This window comes from Seriola dumerili, unplaced genomic scaffold (assembly GCF_002260705.1).
Source record: "Seriola dumerili isolate Sdu_G_001 unplaced genomic scaffold, Sdu_1.0 BDQW01000262.1, whole genome shotgun sequence".
Classification (NCBI taxonomy): Eukaryota; Metazoa; Chordata; class Actinopteri; order Carangiformes; family Carangidae; genus Seriola; species Seriola dumerili.
Genome location: NW_019174517.1, coordinates 454,035 through 478,522, shown reverse-complemented (window position 1 = coordinate 478,522; position 24,488 = coordinate 454,035). Strand labels below are relative to the sequence as shown.

General features: G+C 45.0%; 1 protein-coding gene across 1 annotated transcript; it reads left to right on the top strand.

Moving 5' to 3' along the window:
- Window positions 1-9,099: 9,099 nt before the first annotated feature.
- Window positions 9,100-24,186, top strand: fscn1 (fascin actin-bundling protein 1). The gene is made up of 5 exons (XM_022757056.1): window positions 9,100-10,144; window positions 20,027-20,183; window positions 21,984-22,105; window positions 23,278-23,445; window positions 23,871-24,186. Exons 1-5 carry the CDS (start codon window positions 9,304-9,306, stop codon window positions 24,077-24,079), a joined length of 1,497 nt encoding a protein of 498 aa, XP_022612777.1. The 5' UTR covers window positions 9,100-9,303; the 3' UTR covers window positions 24,080-24,186.
- Window positions 24,187-24,488: the final 302 nt, after the last annotated feature.

Here is a 24,488-nt window from a genome sequence, read left to right as displayed (position 1 = left end):
CAGAGTTTTTAAACTTAAAACGGGTCCAGCAGCTTTTCCGATAGTTTCCATTTTCGGTGCTCGAAAACTCTGGCGTCGTGTGGACGGGAGGAAGAAACGTAGCAAAAGAGATGAAGAGTTTTAAAAAGAAAACATAGTGTGGACGTAGCCTTAGTGTTTTAGCTTCTTTCAGCTCTTTGTTTTGGTTTCATAGCCCAGACGTTTATTGTTTTGTTTCACTCTCGTTGCTCCCGTCAGTGTCGTTTCCAGCAACAGCAGCAGCAGCAGCTTTAAAAGTCTGATGTGCTCTACCTGCCCACCACAACATCAACAACAACAACATCAACAACAACATCAACAACAACATCAACAACAACAACAACATCACACAGGCAAAGTGAGTGAACAGCTGGTGAACAAGAGCCAGATATTTCAACTTTCAACTTTCAACTTTATAAGACGAGAGATTGTTCGATGTTGTGTTCTGCTGCCCCCAAGCAGCCAAACAAACCAGTTACTGCGTCTTTAAGATATGTTTATCTGTAAATAAGAAGGATAAATGTAAGGTTCATTTCCTGAGAATCGTCACGTGACACAGTCAAAAGAAAAACCAAGTTTCTTGTTTTAGATGGAGAGAAGTTGAGGTAATACTCTGCAGCTGTTTACTGCCACAGAGATCAAAGAAGTGGCACATGTTGTTGAGAAAAGGGAGGAAATTAGTCAGGAAGGAGGGATGTTCAGGCTACTGACCACAGAACAGTGTTTATTCATCAGGGCAGGACGTGATGTCACAGACCCTCGCTGAGAGGCAGGAAGACGTATTTTTAGTGCCGTACTGATCAAGTTTCCCTGTAGTGAGTGCAGGAGGCGCCAATCAGCCCCCGCAATCAATTCAATCACACACATCCACACACACACACACACACACACACACACACACACACACACACACACACACACATGAACAAAAGACGGTGTGGTGCATTCTCATGACCTTGAGAAGAAAATCAGCGTCTCGTTTCAACTCCTACAAAAGTCAGAGTGTCAGCTGTGGGGGGGAGGGGGAGGTGAAAATGAGATGAGATGATGTGACAGCTGCACACAAAGCTGACCGTCATGCTACTACACGCACACAAACACACACACACACACACAACAAAATGATACCAACGTAAAAAGACACACACCCTGCAGTGTCCCACTCATGCCTCGTTGCTCTGTCTCTCTCGACTGACCTATATCTTTCAGTTGGCTACAGGCATCACACACACACACACACACGCACACACACACATGCACACACATAGAGCTACACACATATAATCACATACGCTTCATAATGTGTTAAACAGAGGGAGAAGCTATGAAACTGCTCTGCTGATCTTGGCTCAACTGCTTTGCTGTCGCCATGGCAATAAGAGGGTGGAGAAACTGGAGGTACCCCCAAAGCACACACACACACATGGGTACACATACACACACACACACACACACACACACACCCACACACACACACACACACACACACACCCACACACACACACACACACACACACACCCACACACACACACACACACACACACACCCACACACACACACACACACACACACACCCACACACACACACACACACACACACACACACACAATGCTGACCTTTGACCCGACTGCTGTGTGGAGAATGGTGGCGAGGGCGAGGAGGGGAGTGTGTGTGGTGTTCCCCAGTGGCTCCAGCTTCCAGCTCTTTGTTGGTGGAGAGGAGGCCCTTGGTAGGGCTGCAGCTGTGCGCACACACACTCACACACACACACACACAAGCAAACACACACATTCCTTAATGATTGCAAGAGACACCAGCACACACAGCTCACTCACTCACTCCACACTTTCTGCATTGTGTCATTGCCAGTTTGAGAAAATGTTTCCAGAACAGTTGCTCTGGTTAAACCAACAGTATCTACATTACACTGTGTATCTAGTATGTTTATATAAATAAAATAACAATGATTATATTAATAATAAACTTTATTAACGCATCAACATTTATTCAGTAGCTCAAAGTGTTTCACAGTACGAAGAAAGAACAAGACTTCTTCATGCCAGCAGCTCTAAGACTACTCTACTGACTACATGCTAGCATCAGCATGCTAACATGCTCATAGCAACGATGCTAACATGCTGATGGGTAGCAGGTATCATATTTGCTCTGTTTACGTTCTTAGTTTTGTCTGGTAGCATGCTAACATTTGCTAATTAGTGCCAAATAAATGAATTAAACTTTGGCCTGATGGTTCATCATCTGGGGGAAATGAATGAGTCGACCCATTCTCGTGGACACCATGTCTCGATAATGCCCTGATGAAACTTCTTCAAATATGGCACAAACATTCACTAGGACTCAAGGATGAACTGATTAGATTTTGGGGGTCAAAGGTCAAGGGCATGGTGACCTCACAAATCATGATTTTGGCTTTGTGAGCGTGATATCTCAGTAACACGTTGAAGGAACTTCTTCAAATTTGGCACAAATGTCCACTTGGATTCAATGATGAACTAATTAGATTTTGGGGGTCAAGGGTCAAAGGTCAAGGGTGTGGTGACCTCACAAAACATGGTTTGGGCCATTTGAAATATCGCTGTAACGCATTGAGGGAATTTCTTCAAATTTAGTAAAAACATTCACCTTGACTCAAGGACAAACTGATTAGAATTTGGTGGCCAAAGGTCAAAGGTCACAGGTCATGGTCATAGTAACCTCACAAAACATGATTTGGACCGTATGAACGTGATATCTTGAGAACTCCTCAAGGGAATTTCTTCATATTTTCCACAAACGTTCACTCGGACTCAACGACGAATTGATAAGATTTTGGGGGTCAAAGGTCACTGTGACCTCAGAAAACACCTTTTAGCCATTACCCAAGACTTCACAGCAATTATGACAAAATTTCATAGAAATGGTTCATATTTCATCTGAGTGTGGATAAACAGGGATGTAACCAGGAACTAGTCTGAGTGGCGGAGGGATACGACCACGAGGCGGTGATTCTAGTTCGTTCTGTCGAGAGTCTAACAGCAGCATTTTGAATATGTTTTATTGTGTCAACAAGCTTCTTTAGTGAGAGCAGTGAAAAGTTCAGTGGAGCCTGTTCCAGACGCAGCTTGCAGACTTAAAAATAAATATTACTGAGATGAAGGAAAGTCATTCTGCTCCGTGCGTCAATGTGTTCAGTCCGAGATAAAACTGAGGTTTGTAGCTTTGATTTTTTCATTCTTTCTTCTTGTTTGTGAGGAAACGTGACACTAACAACCAGACAAGAGGGAAACAGAGAGAGTGTCTCTCAGGACAGGAGCCATTATGACAATGATCAATGAGATCAATAGAAAGACCAGCTGGAATCAGAGGGATGTACACAACACTGTCAGGTCATCTGATGCCCTCACCAGAGTCAGCGCGTTAGAGACACTAAGATGTTAAAGGTGTTTATTGCCTCTTTACTGAGTGGGACAGTTGGTGACATGATGTCTGACGTCTTCACTCTCACACTGAACCGTCTCAGCTGAAACGCTCGCTGACCTCAGCCGCTGCAGATCGAGCTGCGTCCATTTAGCTGGTCAGTGTTCACGGTGAAATGTAGGTTAATGCAGGAGAGCTGACACAGATCTCATAGACCCCACGTGTTTTTCATAATCACCCTGCCAGAACCCGCCAAAGCTCCTGTGGGCCCGCTTCAACATGTCGGCTTAAATCTGACCGAGGACACTCCGGACACAGTCGTACGCACATCTGCAAAAACCTTCATCCATCTGTTTCTGCAAGTTCAGAGTAGAAATGACTGACAGAGTCAATACAGGACAGCACTCAGCGCTCCCTGATTCTCACGTTCATATCCCTCCTCTCTCAGCTGATGTTTCCATTTCATGTCTTTCACTTTGTCACAAATTTTTTTTATTTTTTTTATTTCAATCACGTTTGTGAGTCATGACTAAAAGCTGCAAGAACATCTGCACAGCTGCAGCCAAAACCAAAGAATCAGACTCAGACCTCTTCTGAAAAGACTCCATTTCAATAAAAAACTTCTCTGGTTGGCCAATTTATCCAGACACATCTGGACAGGTGTTTCCTGATTGGTGGATATTATAATGCAGGGGTGAAAAAGAAGTTCTGATTGGCTCTGGCTCAGAGGTGTGTGTTAGAAAAGGGCACTGATTCGTTAGCTTAGCGTCTGCTGACGCAGTGCTGCAGTGCCGTGAGCGCAGCAAGTGTGTCAGTGTGTCAGCGTGTGCTTGTGTGTGTGTGTGTGTGTGTGTGTGTGCACGCTCGCTGCAGCAGACCGCCTGCCCTTCATCAACCAACAGATTTGAAGCTGGTCTCCGTAGCAACCATCCTCAAAGCTCGACTTGAGAACAAAGATAGCTTCCCTCTATGTCCCTCCCCGACTAGGCCTTTGAGTCTCCTGGGGTGAGATCTCTTCAGTGCTGTGTGTGTGTGTGTGTGTGTGTGTGTGCGCGTTCATATAGGCCTACGTGTGTGTTGCTAATCTCATCAATTTCATCACATATCTGGGTCAAAACCTCTTTAAAAAGATGCATAATCAGAGAGAGAGAGAGAGAGAGAGAGAGAGAGAGAGAGACAGAGAGAGAGAGAGAGAGAGAGAGAGAGACAGAGAGACAGAGAAGAGAGAGACAGAGAGAGAGGACGAGGAGAGGAGACAGAGACGAGAGAGTAGAGACAGAGAGAGAGGACAGAGAGAGAATATATGAGAGAGAGGAAGAGGAGAGAGAGAGAGACAGAGAAGAGAGAGAGAGAGAGAGAGAACGAGAGAGAGAGAAGAGAGAGAGTGGGTACATGTGTGTTCGGCGTGACAGAGCGTCTCCCTCTCAAACACAAATGAACTTACATTTGCAACAATGGAGGCACCCATCTGGAGGGAAAGATAGGCAAAGAATGAGGGGATATGCAACACACACACACACACACACACACACACACACACACACACACACACACNCACACACACACACACACACACACACACACACACACACACACACACACACACACACACACACACACACACCAGATTGTCCTTCACATTCATCCATTAAATGCAGGTTTAATCACATTGAGCTGGAGTCTCTGGTCGAACAGGAGGCAGGTATTTGTCCATATTTGTTTTGTTTCCAGGCGCCAAGTCAGAAATGACAGAGCTTAAAAATCTGACCTTCCCTCTTCTAATTACAAGGTGAAGTCGACATCAGTGCTTTTTACAAGCTGGAAACCTGTGATTACGATTACTCCGCTATGACATGAACACAGCATCACTTCCGACCATTGCTCAACACAGTTACACCCAAATTTAATGGATATGGTGTCACACTGTTTTAGTCCATGATGATGTAAATGCTCACACGTCGTTAGCATGGGAACTTTTTCATCTCTGCCACATGAATGACGCATGTGTGGTGATGCATTCACTTACTGACATATAATGAAGTCTATCTATCTATCTATCTATCTATCTATCTTAGATTAAACACAGTCAGTCAGACTTGAGTTAAACTGAGTCTAAATTCATCTGTGCCACAAAGCACTTTAGTTCTTCAGTATCTTAAGATGGACTGTGGTACAATGAATTCTGGGTAAATTAAGACAAAAATGGCCGACTGCAGAAAACGTTTTTCTTTTGGAGGAATTCAACAATTACAAAGACGTTTTTAAAAAAATTGCTGCCGTCTCTAAAAAGTCTTTCTCTTCTCATTGCTCGTGTCAGTAAACTACAAACTATGAGTCATGTCTTTCCTGTTTTCTGTTGTTGGGTGCTACTGCTCGGTCTTTATTGTTGTGAAACAGTCTGACTTGCATCAGACCGATGAGTAAAATGAAGACCGGGCCAACGCTACAGACCAGTGTGAAATGTCTTTGACTCACAGCAGAACATCTGTGAGCGTTCATCACTGTCTGTTGATCCAACAACAAACCAGAATCAATTATTCATCTGGATGTGCTGCAGCTGGCACACACAGCTTTATTCATGCTGCTGTCGATCAATCCCAAAGAGTCGACTGTTTCCATTTTAGCAACAGTACATGGTCATCATGTGGAGGTCTGCTGCAGAGCTTGCCTGAAATCCTTTCTTTAAAGGAATAGCCAGACGTTTTTGGGAAAGACGCTTATTTACTTTTTTTGGCGAGACTTAGACGAGAAGATCGATACCACTCTCCTACCTGTCTGTTCAATATGAAGGTGGAGCCAGCAGCTGCTTAGCTTAGCTTAGCTTAGCATAAAGAGGGTGGATATACTACTTACCCAGCTCTGTGCAAANAATATGAAGGTGGAGCCAGCAGCTGCTTAGCTTAGCTTAGTTTAGCTTGGTTTAGCTTAGCTTAGCATAAAGAGGGTGGATATACCACTTGCCCGGCTCTGTGCAAGTATTACATCTTGCTTGTTTAATCCGAACAAAAAATAATGTGTAAAAACAATAACTTGTAATTTTACTAAAAGTTGCATGTTGGAGGTATTTTTTTTTACTTTTTTTAAAACTGTCATTTATTTTTAACAGACATTTTTTTACATGAGTTTGTTCTGTCCTGTTTGATGTGGCGTATTAAAATAGCTGCAGCACTTCCCCCGACAGGAACATTAAAATTTCAGAGACAGTGCATATTTTCAAAATGAAACAGCATAAAAGATAAAATGAAATATTGATGTCTTTAAGTCACACACTGTTTTTAAAAAAGGGTTTCTGGTTCCTCTGTATGTTACCTTCAAGTCCAGCTCGGTGTGTATTATAGCTTCAAAGAATTCTTAAACAAGAGTGAAAGTTGAACAGATTTGGGAGATAATAACAAACTGAGTTCTGTTTGAGTCTGTTTTTAAAAAAAATTGTATTTACAGTATGTCTGAAAATCTAATATTTGCTGCAGGTCTGCATAGAATAAAAATAAAAATATCAATCATCGTCACTAAGTTTGGATATTCCTGATCGGATGTAAAGGCAGCATCACACAGTGTTAAAGGTCACTGATACACATATTTGTCACAGAGAAGGAATCTGAATGTTTGACCACATCTTTACATTTATTCCTTTTACAATCGAGCTTTTGTAACTCGAGCTGATAAAAACAAACATGAGAAGGCAAAAAAAATATTTTATTAGATTGTGATTCTGGAGCTGAAACGACACTGAGATTTGATTTGTTTGAAGATGTTCTGTCTGAAGATTGGATTGGCGGATTACCACTGATTAAATTACAGATTACTCTCCGTTTGCAAACCCACCAGCATGCAGACACTGAAGCATCGCATCTCTGTTGTGACTCACTTTCATTTACAACAAATGTAAAATGGTATTTTTCTTCTAGCCAAAAATATTCAGGAGGGAGACGGATGTCTGTGGGATTTGGGTTGAAGAGGAAAGTGAATCCCAATTTCTTATGTGTTGTAATGGTTATGGTGATTTAACAGAGCTAATATTCCCTGAAATGACTCAACAAAACCCTGAAATATTCTGGTGTGTATTCATTTTGTTTGGTATTCACCACGCCTGTGACCTTTGACCACTGAGCCCCAAAATCTGAATGTTTGTGGCAACCCAAAAACAATATGCAGTGTCACCGTCGCAGAGGCACAAAAATATCATTCAAACCCTCACTGAATAACAATGAAATCCATGTTCTTTCACTTGTACTGTATATCCACAGAGGTCAAAGGTCAGAGAAGTTTGGTGCGTGGGTACAACATGTGCAACCTGAGCTCTAATCTTCCTTTGCATAGCTGATGTGTGGCCTGTAGACGAGGCGCAGGGATGAACCGCTCTCAGTCCCGTTGCTCACTTTGCCTAAAGACACAGGGAACGCTGAGCAGCGTCCACGCTGGAGTGAGTAACAACACTCATGTAATTTCACTGGGAGGGAAATGAGATGTGAGCGACTTCTGCTTTGACCTTCGTGCACTTGTATATGCACACGTGTGTGTGTGTGTGTGTGTGTTTGGTGACTGAGAAGATGCCAGCATGATCTGTTTGGCCTCTTTGTTTGTGGAGCCTTTCCTGCCCTCTCATGTGCGTGTTCAGGCCATGAATAGTTCTTTGTGAGTGGACACTCACAACCCGTCCTCATGATTTGAATGCTGAGTCCATCTGATGATCAGTGAGTCGGAGACAGAGAGATGAGAGTGATATGATGTTGTTGTTTACCTAGGCGACCAGATTTCTGAAATGAATGTGATTTTATCTATTAAATAAAAAAGGGGGACAGTCCTGGTTTCATGTATTTTGACCATGGTAACTGTTGCACTGTGATAAACTATGGTGAGGGACAACTCCCTTCCTTTGAAACAGTCGTGAAGTCAGATTGTACATCCATACCAACATTATTTTAATTCCTTAAGTCTGTATCCACCAATTAAAAACATCAAAAGCATTTTTCATAAAAGTATTCTTGTGAATATTGTCATGTGAAGTCCATTACAGACTGTCGGGCAACTTCTTCTTCTTCACTTCTTCCAACATAAACATTTTTGCAAATTTCAGCTGGGAGGCTTTGGGTATGTTTGTTTTCATTAGTTTACTTCCTGGTTATGAACTCCTAACCAATGAGTGACCCAGCTAATCCCTTCGATGACAGAAAAAAAGAAGGAAAAAACAGATTGGATAACTCTATTTTGATGGTTTTAGCTTAATTTCTGAAGCTAGCAGCAAATGTTAGCCAAAACAAGCGCAACGCTAGACGTCTGTTTTTAATTCACAATCAAAAACAGGGACATTCCCAGGGAAACAGGGACTTCTGAAATATATTCCCCATATATCAAAGTGAGTACAGGGGCTATGGAGGTTAAAGGAGCCTACTCAACTGTCTCCTTACTTATTTTCTTTTTAACGCACTTCCTCTGAGTTCCTGTTTGTGCCCCCCTCCTCTCCTCATGCTCTTTCAGTCTAAATCATCTCACTTTACCAAAACTCACCACAGACTCTTCTTCTGGGGGGGCGTGGCCTGCAGCGCAACGTCACTGATGGTTATATAGGCTGCAGCTGTGTAGCGGCGGGCTCGCGCTGCTGAGACAAGGCAGAGCACTGAGGACCGGCGGCGGCGCGCGCTCATAGACTCCCACTCAGCCATACACACACACACACACACACACACATACACACACATATACACACACACTCCCCAAACAAAGAGAAGCACGCGAGGCAGCACAGCATCCCACCCTTTCAGCCGCGAGCTCAGTCACTTGCAGAACCGCCCCCCCTCCCCTAAAAAAAAAAATCCCTCTCACACAGAACCGGTCCGGTCCGAGGCTCGAGCGCACAGAACCGACAATGACAACTAACGGCGCGTCTAACGGAACCAGCGACATGCTGCAGATCCAGTTCGGTCTGATCAACTGCGGGAACAAATACTTGACGGCGGAGACCTTCGGCTTCAAGATCAACGCGTCCGCCACGAGCATGAAGAAGAAGCAGATCTGGACTCTGGAGCAGAGCGGCGACGACTCCAGCGGGAACGTGTTCCACCTCAAGTCACATCTGGGCCGGTACATCGCCGCCGACAAGGACGGGAACGTTACCGGAGACAGTGAGACCCCGGGCCCGGAGTGCCGGTTCATCATCACCGCCCATGACGACGGCCGCTGGTCCCTGCAGTCCGAACCGCACGGGCGCTACCTGGGCGGAACCGAGGACCGGATCATCTGCTTCGCCCAAACCGCCTCCGTGGCGGAGAAATGGAGCGTGCACATCGCCATGCACCCGCAGGTGAACATCTTCAGCCTGACGCGCAAGCGGTACGCGCACCTGAGCAGCAAGGTGGACGAGATTGCCATCGACCGGGACGTCCCGTGGGGGGTGGACTCCATGATCACGCTGGTGTTCCGCGAGCAGCGCTACCACCTGCAGACCTCCGACAACCGCTTCCTGAGGAACGACGGCGCGCTGGTCGCCACCACGGACAAGAGCACGGGCTACACGCTGGAGTTCCGCTCCGGTAAGGTGGCCTTCAGGGACTGTAGCGGCAAGTACCTCGCGCCCTCCGGGCCCTCCGGTACCATGAAGTCCGGCAAGAGCGCGCGCGTGGGCAAGGATGAGCTGTTCGTGCTGGAGCAGAGCCACCCGCAGGTCGTGCTCACCGCGGCCAACGAGAGGAACGTCTCCACCCGGCAAGGTGGGTGCGTTGGTCCTGTGTGTGTGTGTGTGTGTGTGTGTGTGTGGGGGGGGGGGGGGGGGGGGGGGGGATCTCATCCCTTGGTAGAGGAAGGGTTAAAGTGATGGAATGTCAGATTGCATCTCCCCTGACACACCGCACACACACACACACACACACACACACACACAGACAGTGATGGCCTATATATTCACACACAACACAGGCCTGAGTGTATTTGTACATGCTAAACACTGGCATCTTTTCCCAGAGTGCATCAGCACTGAAGGCCTGTGATGTCATATGTATGGTATAGATCTGGTTTCCCGCTCTGGACACACGCATGTAAACAGAACAGTAGAGCTGATAACTGAGTGTTGTCCACGTTGGCGTGTAACAAAGAAGTGAACCGGTGCTCGGCCCTGTTGAGAGAGAGAGAGACACACACACACACACACACACACACACACACACACACACAGCTCCATGTGCACGTGTGCCAGCATTCAAATGTAAAACAGCCTTAAACTGGCGAGAGGCAGACCTGGCACAAAGCAGAACAACCCCACAGTTAAAGCAGAGGAAGGATACACCACACACACACACACACACACACACACACACACACACAGTAAAATCCTCCCTAAAATGACTAAACTCCTTGAATCCATCAGATACTTTGCACCTTTAACATCAGGTGAGTTTAATATCTGACACCTGGAGTTCCATCACCATCGACACTGATGAAATATTTAACCGGACCTGAATCTTCTCTTTAGTGTCGTCACGCAGCTCTGACGCCATCACAACCCAAAACTAGAACTCTGAGTGTTTTCCTCCTGCAGCTGTGAGATCGACCTGCAGACTGAAGCTGAAATTTGAGCTTTTTTATTCTTATTCTTTTAGTCAGATTAGATTTGAGAGTGTGTGTGTGTGTTAAATATGTCCATGTGTGTCTGGTTTTCAGCTGTTCATGTGGGCAGAGATACAAGCTTGTCCCCCCCCTCCCACCTTCTTCCTTCCTTCCTTCCTTCCTCCTTCACACCCGCTTCATTTTTTCCACTTCTCCCTGACTGTCTCCTCCTTTCACCTCCTCCCTCATTGTTCATCCCTTCTTCACTTCAACATCTCTGTCACCATTTCCTCAGGCGCTCCTCTCTCTCCCATCCTCCCGTCATCGCTTGCAGCCTCCTCCTCACCCCCCCCCCCCCTCCCCCACTCCTCCCTGCGACTCCAGCCTTCGGGCCTAGCTGCTGTGTGTCGGAGGTCGTTATCAGTGGCGTCCCTCAGTTGATTGGTGTCTAAATGAAGGACCAGCTTTTGTCTCTAAGTGTGAACACGTGCTTGAATTTGCTGCCTTGAAAGATGCTGAGTTGAAATCTGATCTGAAAACACCTTCGACAAATCATGAATGTGATTTAGAGCCGAGGAGACGCTGTGTCTGTAATGAATGATAGGAGAGAAATAATTGATGCTCTGTAAGCCTGTGTTCAGTCTGTGGTCAGGAGGATCACGCTGGTGAGGATACCGTGCGGTCGAGTGGTTCTGCTTCCTCTTTTCAGAAGGTCTGATCTGTGATCTATCCTTTTCTTTTCCTCTCCTGTCTCTCTGTCACACCCTCAGCCTGTTTACCTGTCAGACAGAGATTTATCCACTTCTCTCTCCTCCTCCTCCCACAGGGATGTTCGGTGTCTCACTACTGCGTTTTCATTTTAACCCTCTGAGTCATCTAAAGTCGCCTTTTTAAAAGGTTGCATATCCCATAATGCCCAAGTGTTTTGTATCACAATGTTCAGAACGATCTCGGCTCTTTCTGTAACGAGGCCCCTTGTTGACTCTGTGCAAATTTGCATTTGGCCCAAATGCTGAAAAACTGAAGCCTGGTTTTTGAAATTCTCCAAATTACTGACGTGGATGAACTGAAACAGGTTCAGCAAAGTCTTCGGTTCATTAAAAACATAGAGCAATACATGAGTGAAATAGAAGATAAATGTTAAATAAAAGCCTGAAGTGTTGTCTGTCACTCTGCTTTAACCAGATTTCAGAGTACAATCGTACAATCTTGCAAGAATAAGAAAAGGAAAGTGGAGATTCTACAGATTTTAACACCATTCAAACCATGTTTTTACGCTCTTATCGCGATATCGATATTAATAGAAACATCTGTCGACCTCAGAGGGTTAAAACGGCATTTTCAAACAAAAATGAGCTCTGACGCACATACCTGAGCAATCATTAGGTAAACAGGAAGCAGGTTGTCTTCTCTGCAGTTGATTAGCTGTAAAAAAAATACTACAAATGAGTAAAAATATAACAGCTGTTAGCAAAGACAACAAGGTCAGTAACACTCGTAATTCATTATCCATGTTGCTTTCACCACCGGTGGTCCATGCTGATGAGAGCCAATCAGGAGCGGCCGTGTGTGTCTACGTCATCGTTTCCAAAGGTTTCGGTTTTCGCCCGTCCAGACGACAACACAGCGCCAGAGTTTTCAGTGCTGGAAAACACCTCAGACTCAAAATGGAGGGGCCAGTCCTGATGTCGGATAAAAATCTGTGTTTTAAAAACCCGGCAATGTTAAATGCTGTTAATGCTAAATGCATTGGAATTAGATGATGACATCCTCTGTAATGAGAGCATGAGGTAGAATTCATTAATCCCCAAGTAACATAAATGGATTGCTGCCTGTTCCAACATTTTCCTAAATCAGATTATGTCCTTTTTTATAACAGAGGGTGCAGTTCAGTGAAGGCGACATCCTGCTCACACGAGCTCGGTGCAGAACTACAGAGTACATTACTGTTGTTATTTAGGGTTTACCTCTGAATACACAAGTTAAAAAGCCCCATTAGAATATGTTTAAGCATCTTAAATTTAAAACTGGCTCCACGTTTTACCAAGTAACAGCCGACATGTCCGCCGACGCTTGCAGTGCGTTATATACTGTAGATGTTAAGTTAGAGTTAACACTAGTGTCAGACTGGTACTGGATAGTGATATTGGATTGGTTATGGATGAGAAAGTTGTATCAGTGCCCCAGGAGTTGGGTACTAGTCTAATGCCTTGCTCAGGGACACGTGTGCAGGTCGGATGCTCTCATTGGGCGGTTGACCCCGTGTCCTCGCTGCCCTCTGCCGTCCTCCATAATGAGCAGGAGGTCTGGATCTGCAGAGGAAGACCGTGTTCAACCCGCCGACAACCGGATCATTGTGATGTGGATTAAAAGTTGAGTGGAATTAAACCGGCTCCAGATGTTTTTCGAACCGACAGATGCTGGTAGCCGCTCTCCGCAGGGGCTGTTCGCCCCGGCGGGCCGCGAGCCAAGATGGTGGTCGGAGTCGGCTGGCTTCCATTAGCGGCCTGCAGGTTCGTGACGTGTGCAAAGCTCAAGTGGGTCAGTCACAAAAGCTGCTGATTTTGTGACTCGCATTTAATTGTGGCTGATGAAGTTTGTGTTCTTGGACTCAGTGAATCCAGTTCAGACGTCCTTCGTTAAATGGAGCCGTGATCTGTCGAGTTTGTTGGGAATGCTGAGATTCTTATTCCCGCTTGTGTTCACATACAACTCTCGTTTTCCCTCCAGTTCTCTCCAGTTAAGATTTTCAGGTCTGTTTGACTCTACTTCCTCTTTTTTTGAGGTTTAAAACGTCTCTGATCTGATCACATGTGGTGGTTTCTGTTTTGGATTTCTGCCTCCCCCACACCTCAACAATGGAGCCGGTTAATACAGATATCACCCTGAGAGATGGGACTGATGCCACAACCGCCAAAAAAACAAGAGCCGTGTTGTGCAAAAAAACTTTAACTTAAAGTCACCCTGATTGACTACATGGCCCCCCCCCCCCCTCCTGTAGCTTCATCTGACCTACATCAGAGTAAATATGAAGTATTGAAATGATTCAAACAATAGTGGCTCTGATGTTCGAGGCTCGTTGCAGTTTATGATGAATTATGTGTTTGTTTTTGTTGTTGCGAAGAAATCACAAGGAATTCATTTTGAACAGTCACTGCAATGCTGCCAGAAACTTTTAACTCCTCACAGCCATTTATTTCTTCGTTACTCCAACTCCCATCTTCTTTATTTATTCATTTAAACTTCTTGGTTCACCATTATCTGAAAAGGAGGCCAGTAAGTTTACATTTCTTCATTGCACCAGTTCCCTGAAGTATTTAGTTTTGTCATGTTAATTTTCCACCTGACAAATATTAGATGAATAATCACATCCGTGTTTCTGTTTCCTGCTCTTAAAGATCCATAAATTCCCTGAGAGGCTGTTTAACGACCCCTCGTATGAACTGAGACACGATTATCAGTCAGTTAGCCTGGAGCTCAATGGTCCATTAAGTGGCTGTGCTGCCCCTGAACTGTGGGTGAAGACCGAACGCCGGTTTGTCTTTAGCTAAATGGATGAGGGCCCATCACATCCTGTTGGCTCCCGGCGTGACCACCGAGCGCCGACTGCTCTCTGTAGCTGACCGTCCTCCGGGCCGCTGGCTGTAGGGACCCGAGGTGGAGGCGGGAATCCTGCAGGGTGTCATTGTTCTTTTCAGTTTCCTAATTGTGGCAAGGTATTTGGAGTGTGATTCCTGTTGGGACCAGGCTGTTTTTATGTCGGATAGTCACTCAACTGATTCCAATGAGTTCCTGATCAGCATCTGACGCTACGGCAGTAAACCCTTGAATGTTTTCTGGCTGCTTCCTGTGACTAAGCTCCTGTTGTTTACAAGACTTGGTATGAATGTATGAAGCTCCTGCACGGCCTGTAAAACCACCAGCAAAGCCTCGTGAAAAGGTTTAAAATGCCAAGCGACTCTGGAAGCAGCAGTTTGAGATTGTGGGAAATATGCTTATTTGTTTTGTTGCTGAGAGTTAAATGTCTGTTTGATATAAAACTACAGCTGCTAAATGGTTAGCTTAGCTTAGCATAAAGACTAGAAACGGAGGGGAACAGCTAGCCTTGCTGTGCCTCTGTACAGAAGCCAAAGTGTAACAACAATGGCTGGTTTTTCGTGGGGGTTATGTGACTTCCTGAGTTTATGTTGATCACAAAGTCATTGCCCAGAAATAGTCAATGTGAAAACCATGAATCATTGTTTTTACACTGTTTGGTTTCTGTGTTAATTACTGACCTTTTAAAGCTGCTTGTATTTGTTACCTTTAGCCATTTCCCCCTGTTTTCAGCCTTTATGCTAAGCTAAGCTAACCCGCCACATTTGGCATACAGATATGAAAAATAAATATTTCCAAAAATAAAAAGTTAAACTAAACCATTTAACAGCTGCTCTTGTGTGGGATACAGATGTGAAAGCAGCTGCCGCTCTGTGTTCAGATTCCAATGGGTGACCAACTCAAACTGATTTTTGTTTTTTGCTGACTCCAGTTCAAAAGTGTTGAAAATCATTCATCCTGTGAAATCAGGGTTAAAATCTGTCTCTACATCAGGCAGAGGAGACAAAAAAAATAATGTTGCTCCATGTTGTGTCTGGCTACGATTCAGCCCTGACACCCTTTTCTGTATCCTTCACCCCCCCACTGGCAGGAAATGAGACATGAGCCACACAGCTCAGACCTCGACTGTGTGTGTGTGTGTGTGTGTGTGTGTGTGTGTGTGTGTGTGTGTGTGTGTGTGGATCCCTGCAGGGTGAAGGGTGATGGTTTGTTCCCAGCACAACCCACTCGTCCTTGGTCGTGGTCCATGGTTGTGACAGAGTGTGTGCGTGTGCTGATGCTTTTAATGTTTGTGTGTGTTGGTTTTGTGCCAGGAGATTCTGCCTCACGTCGCCGCTCCTCCTTTTTAATGTCATCTGCTTTATTACAGGTTAAGCTTCAGCCGGTCTCCAGTGTGTCATTCTGCTCTGGGTGTGTCTCCACGTTAGTGCCCTCGAACTCACAGTCCGACTGTACTTCACTTGATTTTTTATTTTTTATTTTTTTTGCAACACAATGAAAAACAGAATCAATTTACTAAAAGATCTGTGTCATCCCCGGGAACAATGCTGCCTCTGACCTCATTTAAATCATTTATTTTTTTCCCCCATGTGCATCAACTCTTCAACCCTTCACACCAAGTCGACTGTAGAGGATGAATGAAGGATGAATATTTACACTCAAAAGTTATACTTAGAATCGCCTTAATTAAATCACGGAAAGTATTTCCATCTGTTTTTAAATGGCTTTCTTTCAGCATTAAGCAATGTCGTCGGGTTAACTTAATTAACTGGGGTTTGAGCAACTTAATTCAAAGTAGTTGGACCAATCCTATTAAATTAAGTGAAACTTAACATTAGTGAATAAGTTGAATCAACTCAAGCAAATTGTATTAAACCAACTTAAGTAAATTTAGTTGGATCCAACCCTTGTAAATAAGTGGAATTGGCCCTAATTAATTAAGTTTAACCAACAGAATTGCTTAATGTTTAAACTAAGACATTTAATTATGGGGAAATACTTTTCATGTTTTTCCTAAATTCATCCAAAGAGTAATTTTTTTGAGCGTAGAGGAAGTGGGAGTATTGATGTGGTGTGTGTTTATACTGTATGAGCAGTCAGCACAGTGCTCAGTGTGTAGGCTGGCTGGCTCTGTGTGTGTTTGTCATTGTGTGTGTGTGTGTGTGTCAGTGTGTGTGTGTGTTTGGACCAGAACAAAGGTCGATGATCTGGCTCTCTGTTTGTGCCCCAGCTGGTCGCCTCCTCAGTCAGGCCTGCTGAACAATAGCACGCACACACACACAAACACAGACACACAATTGCGCTTGATACAATCGCGTGCGTTCACAGCCGACCTCTGGTGCTGGCTCACAGTAACCGAGGCCAACAATCTGTGCCTGCCGCCATCAGGCTGAATGTGGTGGGCGGGGACGGGCAGAAAGATGGACGGGTTGTTTTTCAGGAGCACGAGTGTGTGTCTGTCGGGCTCTGGTGTGGTTTTGGTGTGGATTCAACATGTGTGGTCACTCCTCTTGGTGTGGTCATGGCTGAGTGTACCGACCCTCCTCTTCCTCCTCCTCCTCTTCCTCTTCCTCCTCCTCCTCCTCCTCTGGCCCTGTGATCTTCAGACACATCAGAATATAGACGTATCTGGGTGTAAATATAAACTCACCCTCTCTCTGAGCTCCACAGGGCCGGTGTTTTGTCTCTGTCACTTTTTGTATTTTTACCTTGTGTGTGCACCCACCAGTGTTGTTCTTTCCTTGTGATAACTTGTGACCAGTTTCAAGGTGTGTGTGTGTGTGTGTGTGTGAAACGAGCAGAACACTTCCTCCTGATGCAGCAGACAGATGAACCAAACATCGTCCTGTTTCCTCCAAAACATGTTATTCACAAGAATCAATAACTCCTTTGACAGCACCTGAATGTCTCGCCCGCATAAATTCAAATTTCTGGGGAATAATTTATTCAAACCATGTCGGAGCTGGAGAGACTAGTGTTACACAGCTCCCAGTAAATCATGTAAACTGTGCGTTTTGTTAGTTTCCTGGTGTTTTTCATATAGTGAAATTCATGCTGGTTTTACTCCTCGTCAGGGTGACGATGGAGTTTCACCACTGCAGGTTTTGGAGTTTAATTATTCGTACCTTTTCATTTTATTTCGATTCATATAAGCACAGATAATGTAAAAGTTACAGATAATGTAACAGGTACTTGATGTTTTTACACTTGGTTTCTGTTTGAATCAAACAAACAAGATATAATGTTTAGATTTAATAAGCTTTTCGAGGTGTTGCTAGGCAGATTTTGTTACCTTTTGGACAGAGCCAGGCTAGGTGTTTCCCCCTGTTTCCAGTCTTTGTGCTAAGCTAAGCTAACTGGCACCTAGCTGTAGCTTGATATTTACCGTACAGATGTGAGAGTAGTGTCAATCTTCTCATTTAACTCTCGGCAAGAATGTGAATCAGGCCATTTTCCATTTTTCCTGCACTTGATTTTTGAATTATTAAAACAAAAATCTTTTTTTGTGCAGCATCGATGAAGGTAAATCAGAAATAAATGTTCAAAATGAGCTGATAACTTCTTAAAACCAAGTTCATGCTGTTGATTTTTGTCATTTATAAGTCCCAGTCCTTCATTAACAGACTGGTAACACTGGGCCCTTCAGGTCTTTCTAATCACAGATTATTTTCCCTCTGACTTTGCGTGTAGCGTTTTGGAATGAGCTCATTCGTGTCGAAGGTGAGTCAGTAATTCCTCGTGGGTCGAGGCGTCGTGCAGATGGTTGTTCTCCCGCCACAACGCCACAGAAATAAATGGGCTTTCCTGTGCTACTGTACTGAGAGTGTGTGTGTGTGTGTGTGTGTGTGTGTGTGTGTGTGTGTGTGTGTGTGTTGGCTGAGCAGGAGGCGGTGGGGATTAGACGGCAGTTCAGTGATGTGACTGATGATCGTGCAGGCGAGCAGAGTCTGACCCTCTTTTCGCCTCATCTTTTTTCCTTTTTAAAACCCTCGTTGTCTGTCGCAGCTAAACTTACATTTCATCTTCCCTCCCACCCCCACCCCACCCCACCCTTTCTCCGCCATGTGGTTCCCATTATGCTCAGTTATATTTTCCTCCTCCATCATCTGTGTGTGTGCGCTCTCTCATGTGTGTCCCCACATATTTCTGCAGAAACTCAATCTGTCCGCAGAGGCCGGAGTTCCTACGTCGACTTTAGCGGCCACTCGACAGGAAAGGAGTAATGCATTTCTTTCTTTCTTTCTTTCTTTTTCTTTCTTTTCTTACTTTCTTCTCCAGACACAAAATGTGAGCAGTAAATTCTCGAGGTTCTAAAACCGTATGAAATATTTTCTGCGTTTGTTGTAATGGGACGCCGTGTGTGAAAGTACTGTTAGGGACTGTATGGAAATTATTAGATCGTGGGGACGACATCTTTAAACATAAGAATTGAATTGATTAATATTCCCTTTAGACCCTTCTCTTGACTTAGAAAGAAACCGCTGCGCACCACATGTCAAATATAATGTGTAATGAAAACAAAACAAACATTATCTCTGATTCTGCATCAGTTTAAAAACAAAACTGTGTCACACACGAAAAGGGAGGGAGCGCATGAGTGTGTTGGTTTGTTTTCTCAAACACTTCTTTCTTTCTCCGTCGCTCTGCACACATTTACACAGCTCTCCGACAGACAGTCCATCTCTCTCTCTCTCTCTCTGTCCAGCCCTCTGGCTATAGGTCCATCCACGCCATGACTTCATCATATACAATAGCTCACATTGTGCTCCATGAACTGTGTGTGTGTGTGTGTGTGTGGGGGGGGGGGTTTATGTGTCTTATCCTATAGTTGACTCATGTTTGTTTACCTCTTTGTTGCCTGAGTGGGGTTGATGTGTTTTTAATGAGGCCTGGTGTTCTACACATGACTGTATAGAAACACATCCAACATCTGTTTAAATGAAGCTTCCTGCAGAATAATTTCAGAGGTTTATCTTCAGCACTTTCCTTTGGCACTACTTTTTTCAACCACTGAACTACCGTATTCCTACGCACAAGCGCACCTACAGAGCGCGCTGCATTACGCCGCTTTCTGATTCACTCAGCTGACCTGCGGCTGCAGCGTCATACAGTATTTCTGGTTTGAGAGTCATAGTTTTTCTTCAGGTTCTCAGGTCTATCTATCGCTCATCGTCGACGCCAGTGATTCCTGTGGTTATGAGTTCAGGGTTTTTTGACCATCCACCATGACGACTAATCCTTTGAACTATAGCCGGGTCTTTCTGGACAGATGTGTGTGTGTGTGTGTGTGTGTGCAGCTGTGTGAAATCCTTCACTAATCCAAGCTGTCCGAATTTGCTCATTTAATGCGTCTGATCCTGACCAGGAGGTGTGTGTGTGTGTGTGTGTGTGTGTGTGTGTCTGCATCTGGACTGTTGGTGTTTAATGGTCACCTTCTGTGTTGGACCCACCAGGTATGGACCTGTCAGCCAATCAGGACGAGGAAGGCGACCAGGAAGTGTTCCAGGTGGAGATTTGCCGCGAAAACAGGAAGTGTGCGTTTCGGACCGCTGCTGGGAAATACTGGACCCTCACTGCTAACGGTGGCCTGCAGTGCACCGCATCCACCAAGTAAGAATCACACACACACACACCTGCAGCAGTCTGTGTGTGTGTGTGTGTGTGTGTGCGCATTAATCACAGACAACCTGATACTGGTCTGTCACAGTTCTTAATCTGTAGTCCTGTTCTGTAATTTGAGATGTGACATGGTTTAGGAGTTTTGTGTGTGTGTGTGTGTGTGGGAGGTGTGTGTGTGTGTGTGTGTGTGTGTGTGGGTGTGGGAGGTGTGAGGTGAAGCGAGAGTGATCTCATGTCATGGCAGTGGCATGTTGCAGGAGATTAAGTGCGTTTGTGTGAAACCTCGACCTGTCGGGAGTAATTCTCTTTAATGTGCAGGAGTTCTGTCCAGCCTGAGTGCTGCCTGTTAACCCCCGACCTTTTGACCTTTGACCCTGTGCTCCTGGTTGATTTCCCCATGAGCATCCCCAGACAGTTTCAGGAGTAGAATCTGAAGCAGCTTTTCATAGAGGCGACTCTATGAGAGAGAGTTCCTGTATTTGTGTCAAAAATTACTTTTATTTTGAAAATCTCAGTGTTTTTTATTGCAAAGATGAGTATGGTTGAAAATAAGATGTAGATTTAAATAAACAGGAGTGATAACAATAATCTGACCCCTTTTTAAAGTGGAAAGTTTTATATCAGTTTTTAAATAGATAAAAGAAATGGATGAAATTTCAAGAATAAACTTCTTCAGACAGATATTTCAGAATATACATTAACTGCTGACATGGACTTCCTGTTTGTTACCAATTTGAGAGACTCAAAGTAACGTTCAAGATCAATTAGAAACAACTTAAAAGAGGGAATTGATTTAAGAAATTTCATCTTATGGATATGAAATGTCCCCTGTAAAATCAGGAGGTTAATAATATTGCAGGAATTGTTTTCCTTACATTCAAAACAAGTGAAAATACAAAAACTTTAAAGGTCTTTGCAGAATGTAACACAGCTGAGCAACTGCAGAACAAATGAACTGTGCCTCCTTGTTCAGTCTTACTCGAAATGTTTGTTGGATACTTTTATTTTATAAAATATTTTCAGATGTGTTTCTCCAACTTTGCTTGTGATGCAGAATCTAAAAGGAACAAGCCGCTTTGTGCCAATAAATATCTGTAAAATGATGTCGAGTTATTTTCCTCGTGTTGTAGAGACTTTTTTTCTCACCTTTGTTGGTGCATTCTTTGCTCATGATGTCAACACCATAAATATAAAGCGTGGATGTGGGTCGAGGAGCCTCATGCTGCTTTTTAAAGCTTTTCATTAATTGTATGAAGCCATGCATGTGTCCTGAGTTAACTCTGACGCTGACGCCACTCCATTTTTTTAGATAAGACGGAGCTCAGGCGGTCGTGGACGCTGAGGGGTCACACCGCAGAGCGCTCTGCAGGACGTTCACCACATTCCTCCTTCACATTCTTGAGCTTTGACTCTGTTCCCTCCGCACAGATTAGACCACAGAAATGTTTTCTCTCACCGAGGAAAACGTTTTGGAGAATGATTCAGAGCTTCTCTAATAGAGGGGGAAAAAAAAAAGGAGTTTTAGATCCAGGGATGTTAAAGCAACGCTAGAAAATAAAACCTGACTCTGGGCCAAGGGAAAGGATTAAACAAGCGACTTGATTCAAATGAATCAAAGACGACAAGCTTATCCCTCCACCCTGAGCCTGCGTATCCACTTACCCGACAATTACTTAAGCTCTTGATAAAACATCTGGGTGCAGGTTTGTGAGCAACAGGAGAACTAAGTGTGAATATGTGTTTACCTGCCATGTAAATGTAATTATCCGTCTTCTCTTTCTCTCTCTGTAGGTCAGCTAATTGCTACTTTGACATCGAGTGGCGTGGGAAGAGGCTGACCCTCCGGGCCGCCAACGGGAAATATGTTGCCGCCAAGAAGAACGGCCAGCTAGCAGCCACCATGGACTCCGCAGGTCGGTGTCATTTCGTCGATCCAGCCGTTCAGGCGGTGACACGTTGCTAAGTGATTTTACTTTGCAGCAGTGACGGGTGGGAACTTCAGCAGAGCGAGAGGGAATTAAATCACAGCTGTTCCAGTTGTTTGTGGGCTTCAAAGGCTTCAGCGAGAATGTAACTGTTTACTCCGTCCTTTTGGGATTTAGCTTTGTTGCTTTTTGTTTGTTCCCTTACTGTGTTTATTTTTAAGCTCGTCATGGTGACTGGAAACCTGTGAGTGTGCAGAGTCACCGAGGAGCTCGCACCCAAGTATCAAACCACAGGAAAAGGGTTTTTACTAATTGTCTGCAACAGATAAAAGTTTCCTGACGATGCTAAACAAAATCACACTGCGACGGTCATGGACATGTGTTTAGCCCAATAACATCACAGTTAAAACAACAGTTGGAAGCTTATTTCTTGGACCTTTTTTATTTATTTATAGAAGCAGTTGCCAGGCAACCAGCTGACCAAGAAAAAGTCCGCCACATAACCTCTGTAATACGGCAAATTGTCATGTTTACACTCTGAAAACAAAGAAAAAACAAACCATCAAGATATAATGACGTAAAGAGTGAGCTACAGAGGTGCTTGTATGTTGGGTAGAGCCAGGCCAGCTGTTTCCATCTGTTTAAAGCCTTAAGCTAAGCTAAGCTAACCAGCTGCTAGCTGTAGCCTTACATGTACTGTATATACATGTGACTGGTATCAAAGACAGTAAATGGCTCATGTACGGCACCTTTTCCTGCACCGATGATGCAGCGAGGGCATTTTAGGTTCGGCATCTTGCCCAAGGACAACACTTCCAAATGTGGACCGTTCCCACCAACGCCGTGTCACTCGGAGTCTTGCACAGATGTTGTAAGAAAGGCGAAGCGAAGGCTCTGCAGAGAATTTGATCGTTACAGAAACTGCATTTGTTTCTGCGAGTCACGGAGTCAGCAAGAAGATCAGTGGGTGCAGGATCGAAGCTGAAACTTTCACTTTGTGCTGCAGTTTCTGACACAAGCTGCTGTGTGCAGATTTTTTCTTACTGAGACACATTAGAAGTCAGCACTCGAACACATCGCTCTTGCAATTATTTCAGCATACAGTGAAACTTACTGACCAAAGCTCCAGTGAACATGTTGCATGGTTTGTCTGCCTCCAGGTGAGACCGAGGAGTTCATCATGAAGCTGATTAACCGCCCGATCATCGTGCTGCGCGGGGAGCACGGCTTCATCGGCTGCAGGAAGGTGACGGGGACGCTGGACTCCAACCGCTCCTCCTACGACTACTTCACCCTGGAGTTCAGAGACGGAGCCTACAGCCTGCAAGGTCGGTTTTCATCCGGACTCATTGAGCCGCAGGACACGCCGGCTGTAGTCTGATGTGAACCTGCAGCAGCAGCTAGAAAATGGCTCCTGCCTGTCAAAGCTCGTGGAGGGAGGTTGCAGCTGCTGCTGCAGGCTTATAAGGGATTAAATCATTTATTCTTTTTAAGGGATTCTCATTATGGATTTACTCATTAATCATGCGTTGGTGCCAAAAAGAGGGATTTTCATACGGATGATTTCACTGCTTTTTGCATTATGTAATTCAAATGAAGCAAATTGAAACCAAACCTTTTGTTCCCTCCTTCATTTTCTCACCCCTCCCCCACCGACACACGATACCTCCATCACACTCATTTCTCTCCCTCTCTAATCCATCCTTTCCTCCTCTTGTTTCCTCTCCACCTCCTCCTCCTCCTCCTCCTGCAGACTCCACGGGTAAATACTGGATGGTTGGGAACGAGCAGTCGGTGGTGAGCAGCAGTGACACGCCCGTCGACTTCCTCTTCGAGTTCTGCGACTACAACAAGCTGGCGGTCCGCCACGGCGCTGACGGCAAGTACCTGCGCGGCGACCACGCCGGCGTGCTGAAGGCCAACGCTGACGACCTGGAGACCGCCACACTCTGGGAGTACTGAGGGGAAACCTCGGCAACGGGGGGATGCTGCGATGCTAATGAATGAATGAGTGAATGGAGTGTGGCGACGCAGCATGGCGGCACTACCCGTCCATACATCTACCTATCCACCCCCCCTCCCCCTCCCCCCCCTTCCCCTTATATTATTTCTGACTTTATTTGTTGATAAACTGCACAGAGAGAACAGGAAGGATAGAAGAAGGAGGGAGACGCTTCTCTCTCTTTATCTCCTGCCTCCCTTCCTTTTATCCTTCCGTCCTCCCTTTCCCAGCTCTGCTCTGCAGCGCCGACCTTTATCTGTTGCCATAGTTACCGTGGGGCCGTGCACTTTTTCTGCTCCGATCTGGTTCGCTGCTCGACCTGTCACTCACTCCCTCCTTCGCCTTACGATTGGGCCCTCCCCCTCCCAG